General features: G+C 36.6%; 1 protein-coding gene across 15 annotated transcripts in view; it reads right to left on the bottom strand.

Moving 5' to 3' along the window:
• ROBO2 (roundabout guidance receptor 2) overlaps positions 1-13,810 on the bottom strand; it is a 1,484,543-nt gene that overhangs the window by 193,974 nt on the left and 1,276,759 nt on the right. For all 15 annotated transcript variants that reach the window (XM_037833592.1, XM_037833556.1, XM_037833566.1 and 12 more), the window contains exon 3: positions 2,012-2,169. In XM_037833592.1, coding sequence (XP_037689520.1) covers positions 2,012-2,169 — 158 coding nt within the window. The remainder of the gene's footprint in view (positions 1-2,011; positions 2,170-13,810) is intronic.

Here is a 13,810-nt window from a genome sequence, read left to right as displayed (position 1 = left end):
ATATTTTGAATGAAAAGCATTTATACACTAAGTAAACAAATTCAATAATATTAAAATTTCAGTTCACTGAAGAGGATATTAAAGGGGGTTGGGTTTTCATTCAGTACATCATAACTCGTAGCTTCTTTTCCAGGCTTATTTTGTTTACCTAATTCAACAATCTTAACTTTTAAATGATTGGGGGTTCTTAAAGAAACACCGGAAGAGAACATGCTGTTTTCTTAATTTCATAGGAAAACAAACTCATGTTGGTTTGTTTTCCTTAGAGATAGCTCATGCTCTAAAACTTGTCATATCATAGAAAGAGATTTTCTTTTCTTTTCTTTTTTTTAACATGGGAAAAACAGACTATCAAACTCTTCTTATTTCCATGAGAGCATAATGCTAGATTGCACAAGTGGTCATTGGAGGCTATTTCTCTTTCCCTTGATGCTGGGCTTGGTCAGGTGACTTGCTATGACCAATGGAACTACAATAAATCTTGAACCAGCAGAAAGCTGCTTGCACATTAGGATTTTCCCTCTGTTGTTCCAGCTGGAACCTTGAAATCACCATGGGAATCAACCTGAGCTGCCTGCTGGAAAATCAGAGGCTATAAGGAAGAGAACCAAGATGTCAGGTTGAAAGTCAGCCAATTGCCAGACATGTGAGTAAGGCCATCCAATATCACCCAGCTGCCAGCACACATTTAACCAGGCCACAGAAGCATGACGAAGTCTAGCAGAGACCAGTCAAGTCAGCGCAGATTAGAACTGTCAGGCTGATCCACAGAATTGTGGTCTAAATAAAATGGTTGTGATAAACCACTTTGTTTTCGGTTGGTCTGTTATGAAGCAAAAGCTAAATGATACAAAGAAGAACTAGGAACCAATGAACACTGATTTTACTCTATAAGCAGCAACACATTTTCATAGGTTTGGTACCTAAATGTAGACCATTACGAACCAGCGTAGATCCCCAGAGTGACAACAGTCAAGCCTAAAACATATCAACATATGCTGTGATCTCTTACACAGCCCATCTGTTTCTGTGCTATGTTGTAATCAAAATATGCATATTAGAAAAATCCTCATTTATAAGATTTGTTAAAAAGATAGTAAGGAGACATCCCAGACTATATGGACGTTTGATTTAAAGGGGACATTTGTTTAGTCAAATGAGATATTATTTTAAATTAAATCTATTCACTCTCAAGTATTGCAGAATATAAAAGTTTTACTACAAACTAATATCCGAGGCGTGAGGTATTGCATACCATTTCAGTGGACTGCTTCTTACCTACAAACTTCACATACAGATGTTAAGTGGAGCCTTGGATAAAATAAAATTATTAAATGACATTCCCCCATTCTACCTCTTTACCAGTTTCTGGCTGTTTCATTTTGAATCTTAATCATCCACTGAACCTGATCACCGATTACTCTTTAAAAATAGACTGTTTTTCCATATGAGATAAACTAATTTCATATCTATAAAAATTTTTTAAATTAATTAATGTATAACATTTTATTGTTATAAACATTATTTAATTGGAAAAACTGGAAAATGCTTGAAATAGTCATCACCTTACATTTTTTTCCTCATAATTTTGAAAATAGTGTCCAATGAAATGTTCTAGTTAATACGGTATTTGGCCTTCATTTACATCTTAGCACTCATGATCAAAAGATAAATTTAGAGATCTTAAAAAGAACTTAGACATCTATATTGAACTGCAACTATTTGTTTACATATTCAGATTAATATAACTATCACTATATCATATACTATGTACACTTGATATATATAGTATTTTTCTCTCTTCTATGCCTCATCCCAAATCTTTTTTCTTTTTAATAAGGTTATCATATTTAAGTCTTTTCAATATAGTGTAAAAAGCTACCTTAAGTTGTTGGTAATCAGCTTTCCAATACAGTTGTACCATTTTATTAGCAATAAATTGAAGAATAAAATACATCCATGTAAGCCTTGATATTCAATCTCTCTAGACCATCCATTTTATTTGACTCACACTTATTCTTTCTTCCTTGTCATCAATTCGGATTTTGTCTTTTTTCCAGTAGATGGTAGGTTCTGGATGTCCCCGGGGAGGTTGGCATTCGAGAATCGCAGGCTCTCCGGCTGCCACAACAACATCTGTGGGGTTTTGTCGGAAGTCATCTCGTAACACTGAGAAAAAATAAGTAAGTGAAAACTCAATGAAAATGACTTCAGCTTTCTGTGGCAAAAGCTAGCTTCTCTTATTTACTTTGTTCTAGTAAAAATTCCCAGAATATTCACTGCAAGTATAGCCATGGCCATCTTAAAAAATACTAGAGCCAGCTCAAATGCTCACCAATGTGGGAACGGCTGAATAAATGATTTCGCACCTTTGCTCTGAAGTCCTATTTTTAAAATGAGATAGGGCTGAAGAAGATAAGATGAGAAATATTCATGATATTGTTTTGAGATTTAAGAGCAGGGTGCAGAACTGTTTTTGTTAGGATAATTCCCTTTTCTATAAGCAAAAGGCATATATACATGTACCTATATAAAAACTTTAAAATAAGTTTTAAAGTTATATTAAAACCCTGAAACAAGTCATGTGCCTGTGGTTTGTGAGCATGTGTGCCAGTTTGAAGAGAAGTGGGGTGAGAACTCTTTTATGACATGTATATGGACAAGATGCTCACTGTTTTCATTACACTTCAGAAGACATACGCATTGTTCACCCTTGCAACGCACTAGCACCCACATACACAAGACTGCATTTTCATTCTCTCTGCATCTCCACCTGCCGAGCGACATCTGGGCAGCGTGACGTTCTGAGTGGAGATATCCCTTATAGCACTTTTACCAGTCTGAATTTCCCCTCCTTTCATTAAGAAGAACAGCAGGTTGGACCTCCGTTGTAACCTCCAAAAATCTGGCATGCCTGGCTCTCCAAATGTCACCTATCTATCTGCCTTGTGCTTTTTTTGCTGCTGGCAAAATGAAAAACCTGGAGACGTAATGGGGTCCTTATCAGACTGCAGAAAGCTGGGTTTATTTGGCAAACAAGGCCTATATCTATTTTAGTGTAAACATTCAAAAGATAGTTGAGACCAGTTAATACACCATATACCTCAAGTGCCTCCACTTTTCCTAATCTTTGATATTCCAACACTGACAAGTTTGGTTCCAAAGTGTATCGAGGGGTAAATAAATAATGTTTGTCTGTACATATGTGTGTGTATGTATATGGGTATGCATATGTACGTAAATATGTGTGTACATATATGTGTGTGTATAAAAATTGGTCAAACTGCTTGAAATCAAAATTAGGCAGTTTCTGCTAACCTCCTCTTTAAATCATCTGCTGCAAATGGAGATTAAGCCAAACCAATTGACTTTGGTGTTCTTTAAGGAATCCCACTTCAGCTCTCTGCTTCTTTGTTATGCCAAGTCTCTAGGTTAATTGTCATTCTTCAAGTAAATAAAAATCGCTGTCCTGAATATAGCTCCAGAGAGACAACTGAGTGACTTTTAATGCCTTTCTTTTCTTGTCTTTTGCAACACATCCTTTAACACAGTTTTCCATCTTAATGAAGTCAGGGCCTTTGCGAGATTAGAGAATCTTGTCTCCTATTGAAGGAGCAATAAGAATGAATTCAGCCCAAATTGTCCACTCTCAGCTTATAAGCTAATTAATTCACTGCTTTCGCTGCTAAGGAAATGTGTTCCATCTTAGCACTGTGAACTACACATTTTCGGTTCCCTCGTCTAACTGGCAAGAAAAGTGTGATTTATATGCATAAGGATTTGCTTCTGAATGGGTTGAGGAAAGTGTGCATTTAAATGTTACATTCAGGCAATGAGAAGGGGTTAACCCTGTGGTTCCCTCTTGCAGGTAAATCCTCTAGGGAAAGAAAGCTGGTGACTCATTCATATTCTAAATACAGAACAGCTGCCTATTTATGCAATGTTAAGAAGTGCAAAAATATGGTAACAGGGTGATGAGCACCCCTACGATATCCTGTCCTGGCAACAAATGTGTTTTGGCAGGCTCTCAATCTGTTCCAAAATGGCACAGCTGGCTAGTTGTAAGGCCTTCTCCAGAACCGGACTTCTGACAAATGACATGCCAAAAAGCCTCGGCTCAAAATGTACTTAAGTCCAGTGCAAATCATTAAAAAGTCAGTATTAAACCTAGTTGCAACAATCCTTTTTTTTTTTTTTAAAGCCTTTTGACACGGGGATAGGGGAACAAAAAGGAGAAAATATCATAACAAACTATGAGGTCTGCTACTGTTAAACAATATAACGTGTTTATGGTGCTCACAAAAAAAGAAAATGACTTTGCAAATAAAGCCAAAAGACCTAACATCAACTATAATTTCAGGCTTTCAGACTATTCACCCTGAGAGTAGGGTAAGATAATGGTATAATTGGTACTGTAGCCTCTTCAATTTCTAAAATGTTCTTTGGGTTTCTACAGAACTCAGCTAATTCATTTTTATTTACTTATGCCATTTCTTTTATGCTAAATCTTTTGGGTATTAAAATGTGTTCCCTCTCTCTCCCGGTCATTCAAGAGAAAGCAACCACTTTTCAGCAGGTTCTAGCACAGTGAATGATGCACAGAAAGTTCTCTTAGGAAATAGTAAAATCCTTTTTACTCTTCTCAAATTGAAAAGGTGGATATATATGTTCAGATTTTTGCTTAGGTTTCTTAGGCTTCAATATCCACTCAGCAACATGAGCAAAGTAAAATGAAATGTTTATCAGTTCCCAATTTTCTGCTAATTACTAATTTCTGTCTTGGATGTTGCCCTGTGCTTTATCACTGCAGATAAAGAAGAAAAGGTATCCACCACAGTGCAGGATACACAAGGGTTGGAAGAAAGGAGCTAAAATATTCTTTCAAATGTGGAAAAGCAAAGCAAGCATAAATCGAATCTATATTTTTTTGTTCTCCTTAAGCCCCATCCTAAAGAGAACTGATAGGTACATTTTCAAATGCGGCTACACAAGTAAGCCAAAGCCAGGATATGCAGCTATGTGTATATTATTCAAAGCTCAAAAAAGGTATTTAAATAGTGTGAAAGGAAATAAAACTCATGGACTGAAAAAAAAAAAAAAAGGGTAAAAGGGCAAAAGCAGGGAGGCTACCAGTAAGTTGTACTTTTAAAGAAAAATGGTATAAATACATGTTATTTTGATGTAGCACTTGTTTACAAATCTAAGTTTAGAATACAAAATTTCAAATATCCGCGGGGGGAGGATCTAAATGGCTATATAATATACATTTCTCTATATGAGTTGAAAAGCAAATGAGTGTGAGTTCACCCAGCCAGTCATAATATAACCTGCACTGGATTTTATTTTCATATTTTTTTCAAAGAAATGCACTGTGAGTTACAAAGTTATTCTGAGAGAACAGAAATTTCTGAGTTATTAATGTGTTTGATAAAATATAGTTCATATTTTTGACATAGAGATTTCTGGCCAATTCCCAATCTGTGACTATGTATTAGACAAATACCATGTGCTCGTCACTGTCCTATAAACTGGTTAAGGAATATAAAACAAGAATAACATGCAAGTGCCTGTGGTAAACTGCTTCAAAGATGGCCCCCCAATGATCCCTGCCTCCTGGTGTCACCCCTTGTGTAATCCCCTCTTGCCTGAGTGTGGGCTGAACATTAAGTCTTGCCCTTAATGAATAGAATATTGCAAAGTGATGGGATGTCACTTCTGAGACCAGGTTATAAAAGATTATGACTTTCATCTTGCTGCCGTTCTCTCTCTCTCTCTCTCTTTCCTCATGTGCTTACTCTAATCAAGGAAGATGTTTTGTCAAGGATCTGGATGCAACTTCCAGCCAACAGGCAACAGATGGAGGAAATGAGACCCTCTCTCTAATAAACTTTGAGGTCCCAAATCCTTCCAACAACCCCGCGAGTTTGGGAACAGAAACTTCCCAGTCGAGCCTTCATTTGAGACTGCAGTCCTGGCCAACACTTTGATAGCAGCCTGTGGGAGAAGCTAAAAAGAGATTTAAGTCATATCCAGATTCCTGATCCACAGACTTTGAAACGTTGCTTTATACCACAAAGTTTGTGGTAAATTATCACAGAGCAAGAGCTAACTATTATACCCTAAAAGAGTTTTACATCCAGTTGTGATTTTAGACTTTGATTCCTGCTTCCTCACAACCCCGCATTCTTTCATTTGCCAAGTCCTTTCCTGTCTGTAGCTGCAATCAATGGTTGCTTTCATCTTAGTTGATAAAGTTGAGGCAAAACATTCCTTGGACATTTTTATCTTATTTTACTACAAGAAGCTAGCAATAGCAATGAAATACACTGCATAATTAATCAACTTCTAAAAGATATCTTCTTGAACTACAGTGTACACATCCTTCCAAGTGAAGTTATTAGAAACATAAAGCCTAAAATGGTTATTGATAAAAATATTCATACACATCATTGGATAAATAAAACCATCCATGTCAAAGTATATGATTATGAGGACGGTAATCTCAGAAGGAATTGTTATTAAAAAGCATGTGAGAAGCAGCTGAAAAGCAAAGTCAACTCCATATGTGCCTGTGGGCAGTTGGAGTGTGAAGTTCTGTGACCTTCGGGCTTCATAGTATAATGCTGAATTTTAGTCCCAAATAAAGTTTTATTTGGTGCACATTTTAGTTTATAAATATGAAATTTTAGGAAATCTTGATCTTTAGAAGGCGACTCAGCAGCACTTAGTCATGTAGATAATGTGAAATTACATGCTCTCGTTCAATAATAATTTTTTAAAACTTGATTTTTTGGATTGGCTTGTAGGCCCATGAAAACACACTTTTTATCTCTCTATTTTAAAAATAACTGGCTACTCTCTCTCTCACCAAGCCCACTTGGCAGGTGAATCACTGCCCTCCCCCCTATGGACATGACTCCCAGGGGTGTGAATCCCCCTGGAAACGCAGGAAATGACTCCTGGAGATGAGCCTGGACCCAGCACTGTGGGACTGAGAGGATCTTCTTGACCAAAAAGGGGAAGAGGGATGAAACAAAATAAGGTTCCAGTGGCTGAGAGATTTCAAATGGAGTCAAGAGGTCACTCTGGAAGGTATTCTTATGCGCTATAGGGATATCACCTTTTAGTCTTTAGTGTGTTAGAATGGCTAGAGGGAAATACCTGAAGCTGTCAAACTGCAACCCAGTGACCATGATTCTTGAAGATGATTGAATAACTATGAAGATTGCATAGTGTGACTGGGTGACTGTGAAAACCTTGTGGCTCATACTCCCTTTATCTAGTGTATGGACAGATAAGTGGAATAATGGGGAAAAATTAGATGAAGATTAGGGTGGGATGGAGGGGATGGAAAGACTTAGGGGTTCTTTTTTGCTTTTATTTTTATTTTGGAGTAAGGAAAAGTTTCAAAAATTGATTCTGGCAATGAACGCACAACTGTATGATGGTGCTGTGAATAACTGTACACTGTGGATGACTGTAGGGTGTATGAATATATCTCAATTAAACTGTATTAAAGAAAACTGGCTACTATAATCACTTAAACTCAGTGTGTATACAGTATGTGCCAAACTCAGTATCATGGCCTGACCCAGAGTGTCTGACACAAGAATCTATGCATTAACAATTATGCTACACTGATTTGTAACATCAGCCACTTCTTTTTATCTTATTTCCACTTCCCTAGATCAGGATGTCCTATGTCTTCCTTGAGTTACTGAAGGAACGTCCTATTTGACCATTTTCTCTGATTTCTACTGGAAGCTCTCCACTGTGGCCTTTATGAGTTAGCTAAAATGCAAATATGAACATGTCAACTCCTTTTTTGAAACTTTTCAATAGCTCTTAGGATAAAATTCACACATTAATAGAATTTCAAATGTTGTTTAGATTCATCCAAGGCTCATCACTGACAGTTCTCCAAACATTATCACTACATATTGGCATACTACAGATTTCCTGCCTGAAAATCTCTCCCAGGTACCCTCTTTATTCCCTTGCATTTCCCTATTCCTTCCTTCACACACATACTCTTCTCTCATGGGCAGCTTAGGGCTCATTCATCTGAAAAGTCTTTTTTAATATACTTAAACTAGATTAAACAACCCTCCAGGAGTCCCCATCTTGAAGGGTATCAGAAGAGTTAATCAAATATTCTCGATTGGTTGATTGAGCTGATCAACTCTTCAAGAGGTGTCCTGTAGTCCTTTCTTATATAAAACAGATGATGAAATTTGAATTTGATTTTAAAATGTCATTTATGAAGAACAATTTATGTTGATCAAATTTGAGGTATAGAATATTTAAATAGCTTACCTACATGTTCATATATCTCTAAAACAAAAGCCAGATAGTTCAATAAGGTCAGAAGCCAATCATTTCAGAAAACAACAGATTTATGTGCAACCAGCAAAACTGGTAGCACCAATTAAAGTATATCACAATAATATTACAATGAACTGAAAAAAAAAGTGATAGCCAATTCTACAAGTGGCACAGATTATTTCCCTTTCCCCCATCCCATCCCCTGTTGCCATGGGGGAAAGTAAGATGTAATTTCAACTAGCATAAAGTTCAGGACTTCCCTGCTACCCATGTGGAAAGCATCTTCTTTCCTGCATGGACTAAGTGAGTCTAGAAGGTGCTGGGCGGACATGCTGTGACCCCAGGGGGAGCTCTAGCCTCAGGCTGAAACTGAGGCTCTGCACACAGGAGCAAGAGACAGAAATAATCTGAGTTCTTGATGACATTGTAGATTAATCAATCCTAAAGACTCAGCCAACTCTGGACTTTCTAGTTATGTGATCCAAAATTAGATCCCCTTTCTTTTGAAGCCAATTTGGACTGAGTTTCTCATTTTAACTGAAAGGTACCTGGCACAGCATAATAATTGCATTTTTTTTTTTTTTTTGTAGTTTTCATGACTGAAAGACCAAATAAAGCTAAAGATGAATCATCATTCACAAGAAACTACTTTGTAATATTTGATACAAGCAAACAAAATATGATCAGAATGGACAGGCTAGTCACCATTTCATTAGACAATAAAATTTGATGCCATAGGACAAGTCGTAGTGGTTTCTTCTGTTCAGAATGGAAATGGGAAAGAAATAAGTCAGTGGGGAGACATCCTGCTACCACTGAGCAAGCTGACACTCTGGCAATCTGGCACCCCTAAAGCCTGCTGAAAATTCCAAAATGAGAGGCTCTAACCCCCACCTCCACTAAGACTCCTTGTGCAAGCAAATTCACTCAGCAAATGATCCCAATAAACTAGTGCTATGAATTGGCACATGTTGAATAAACAAGAGTGCCCTGTGACTTGTTCATTTTCAAGTTACAGCATTTTGGGAAGCCTGGTATTCTGCAGGGAATAAAACACACAAACACACAATTCAAGCAAGAGAAATGGTCAGCTCCAAGTTTCTTAGCCAAGCCTTTATTCTTGAATCCTTTTTTTAGCTCAGTTCTGTCCTCACCCACAACACAATTTGAAGTCCTGCAAAGAGTGCCAAGTCTTCCTTAATGTTTTCCATTAATGTTTAAAACTTGCTGAAGGATTCTTAGAAACTGCATGGAAACATCGTGCTCTCTGTAATTTGTATCCCGTAACCTCTGTAATGCATATGTTCTCCTTGGGGACAGAGTGTTGAGATCATTCATAAACTCTTGGATCACATGTGGCACTGCAAACTGGTGACATCTGACCATGGCAGACTCCAGGCCTGTCTCTGGCAATCATTTCCTTTGGTTTGCAGTTAAGGAGCCAGCACTTGGCATGCCTTCAACACTTGGAAGTCCTATTTTTGGCAAAGCCTAGCATATGATATTTGACAGAGATCTGCATACCCTATCCATTAGTTTACAAGGAAATTGTGGATTGAGGCTAATTAATGTTTAATCAGTTCCTCTTTTTTCCCATTAAAGAGCCAATGCCCACAAAATTCTTCATGCAGGATAAATGTCCCTCGAATCACAAAGTGCCCAATGGACTGAGGGTAACTTAGAGACTGTTCCCAAGTATAATATGTGAGGATGAAGAGGGTGTTTAGAAATGCCAGTATTAAGCTAAACATGCTCCAGGCAATACCTTATTCTACCGCAAACTAGAAACTTCTCTCCCTTCGTCTGCCCCCAAAATGTTCTGCTCTGCTGCCCGAGGAACTGCCTTTCAACACCTGCCAGCTTAGGGCTAATTCCAGTCCTGGTCACAGTAGTGTCTGTAACTCTGGATATTATTTTAAAAATAGTACATTCAACTCAAAATGCCAAGCGACACAAAGGCTTGCTTTAAAAATTAAGCATTAAATAATGCTTCTTGAGGTACTAACAAGGGGGAAAGGCAGATTACCCCAAGTTAATAATGCTGCCTCTTCTTATTTTCTCTAAATCTGGGTTTGGGTATTAATAGATAAATAAATAAATAACCCCAACCTTTTTATAGGATTTACATTCACAAAACAATTAGAAACAACCATCTGTCTGCTGCTAGCTTTCAGCCTGGTTCATGTCTCGTGAGCCTCAAGTCTACCCGAAGCAGTTAAAGCTGCTAGATACCAGGAAGACTTGTTAAAGGCACCGTATAGAATGCCTTCTTTGCCCACTAATTTCCGTTTTTCTTTCACCCCTTCACCCCCCCTCCTCATTTAGCCCCTACCATAAGACAAAACAAAATAAAAAATTGAGAGGATCAAATATCATTTATGTTTACATAAAATTTCAAATTCAGTGCATTTAAGTGTACATTTAAAAATATACAAATGCATAAATTTAAATTTAAACTTCAGGACAACTACATCAATTTGAATAAAAGAAATGCAGAATGATATCAAGTAAATATTAATGCACTGCTTTACTCTGGCTCCCAATAGATTATTCCTCTCCGCCTACCTTGTTAGTCCTTCTCTGAACGCATCAGCTTTTACAGCATTCCAACACTGCACAGTTCACAGAGGTTCATGGCCTCAATAGCATCTTTCTATCGTTCTACCCTCTCCTAGTATCGGTGGGTTATTGCTCCAATATTTCTCTCTCTTGGTGTATTCTGATGTGCATGATCACCATGAATTACAATGTCAAGTAACTGCCAGATGTCATGAGTTATAAACTCAATAGTCTAAGGATTATTACACATTAGGGCACCCTACAGTGCAAGAGTGTCCTAGAATTTATGTGTTATTTATTACCTATTGGCAGGGTCTCAAAGTAATCTCACCCCTGCTGATGAAACGAGGGTTGGAAGGAGAAGAAGGTCAAGGTCAACCTTCCTTGTCAAGAATGCCAGTTACTTCGAAACTACTGTTGTTTATCTATTTTTCCTTCTACTTGAAACTAAAGAAATCTCTGAAACAGGCAGACTTATATTCTAATATATCCATGGGCTTTCAACCTAGATCTGCTAATTTCATAATTTCTCTCATTTTGCCTATCTTAACAGATTTTGTAATAATAAACACTACACATCATATATAGTGGGTAACCATGAAGCTCACCATAGTCCCAAATTTAAAAATGACCAGTTTGAGAGCACACCATTTATTTTCCTCCTTTTACATGCGAACATAGTCCAAAGTCTGACTACATTAGACTATATTTGAATTTTTAAGCAACAATGAGAATATGAGAACTTTTTATAAAACCCCCACATGTCTGTGGACTCTTCAGGCTTATCCTTCCAATTTTGTTAAGATTTGCATATGTACATGCCACAAAATATGGACATTACTCTACGTTGTCATGCATTTTGCTGAAATGGATGCAATCTGACATCCTATATTCTTCAGGAAATGTTCTGTTTGATTAGTACATGACAAGAAGCTTGAAATGTTTCCTAATCCAGAATGTAGCACATTTATTTTTAAATTGGCTGGTTAAAAAAAGCTCTATCATTCTCTCTACTCTATCCCAAAGACCCTGTAACCTTCTTTTCTTTTGCCACCAAATGAATTCTGAATACTGAAGTTAACATTCAGCAATCTCATTACCTATCCACAATAAATCTTCAAAAGCATCATCATATTTTGACAGCTAAGCAGAAGAGGAAGCAAGGAGCATATCCAAGCCTTCTTTATGAATGCAAATATCCTAAAGACCAAATTTAAATTTTTTCAGAAAACTTATGTTATACTATTGACTGCAACTGGAAAATGTGCTTAGAAAATTTTATTTACCCACAATTACTTTTATTCCTGATGCTACATCTGGACTCAGGCCCTCCTCCTGCCTTGGCATACACTCTATGAAAACAAACTGTTAACAAAGAATGAATATTGAATATCTTATTAAAGTGTACATAATCTTGATTTCTCATAATGAAATTTATCTTAGGTGAGTTTTCTTTAGTTCCTGGAACATAACACACTTTTATCTATCACGGGTTCTTCATGTAGCTTGTTACCTATTTCTGAGTTCCACTCTAATTACTCTCCACCATATGCCCGCTTCCTTTCTTGGGACCTAAATCTTCCATTTAATAAACATTTATGGAGCTTCTACTATTTGGCAAGGAGGCAATACAGCATTGTGGTTGAGATAATGGGCCTAGTCTAATGGTCTGGGTTTGAATCTAAATTCTGCTATTTTATTTACTAGAAGATCTTACATGTCTGAGCCATTTTGAGCCACAGCACCTTCATCTGTGAAATGGGGATAATAAAGCTATATCATTGGATTGTTATGAATAGTAAACAAAGTGATCTTTTTAAAATACAGTGCAAGGTAAAATAGGTGACCCATAAACGGGAGTTATTATTGTCATTAGGAATTAGGAATACTATAGAGAACAAGGAGGACCTTATAATTCCACTTTTATGTCTGATCTTACATCACTCTAGTGACCCAATTTTCAATTTCTATGTCTGTCAAATAGTTAATAATCTTCAAAATCCCTATCATGTTTATAAAATATTTCAAATTTTAAGGTCCAAAATGCCACACATTCAAACTACTATGTAATTGCTAACAGATAGTAACAGTTAACATAAATGCTACAAGAGTTGGGATTTAGATATAACATAATTCTAAAATCAAATATACTTAGATGTGACTATTTATGTTATAAAGTATTAACAGGACATGACAATGACTACAGTACATCCCAATCAAAAGTGTAAGTTTCCATTGCCCCGATTTTTAAAGTTTTTCTTGTAGTAATACATACGCAACTCAAAATTTCCCTTTTAATTAATTTCAAATGTTCAATAGTATTATTTACATTCACAATATTGTGCTACCATCACTATTATCAATTACCCAAACTTTTTCATCATCTCAAACAGAACTCTGCACCCACTAAGCAATAATGCCCTCTTCCCCCACACCCCAACCCCACATCCCCTGGTAATCTATAATGAAATTTGCTTCTTCTAGTATTTCATATAAGCCATATCATACAATATTTTTCTATTTTGTTTCTGGTTTATTCAACTCAACCTGGTATCTTTAAGGTTCATCTATGTTGTAGCATGCATCAGAACTTCGTTCCTTATTACAGATGAATAATATTCCATTGTATGTATACAACACATTTTGTTTGACCATTCACTCATTGATGGCCAATTGGGTTGCTTCCACCTTTTGAATATTGTGAATAATGTTGCTATCAGCATTGGTGTACAAATATCTGTTCCAGTCCTTGCTTTGAATCCTTTTGGGTATGTACCCATATGGTAATTATGTTATATATATTTGAAAAACGAGTTTGACCCAGTTTGTTTTTAAAAGTTGATTTTAGTATCACATTTACTTTTGCTTTGTTAGATTGATATCAATTAAGTTCATCATTTTTTCACTTTACAACTAGTTCTAGTTG

The sequence above is a fragment of the Choloepus didactylus genome, chromosome 1, assembly GCF_015220235.1.
Source record: "Choloepus didactylus isolate mChoDid1 chromosome 1, mChoDid1.pri, whole genome shotgun sequence".
Lineage (NCBI taxonomy): Eukaryota > Metazoa > Chordata > Mammalia > Pilosa > Megalonychidae > Choloepus > Choloepus didactylus.
Note: the sequence above shows the minus strand (reverse complement) of the source record. Positions and strands in the feature narration are given on the sequence as shown.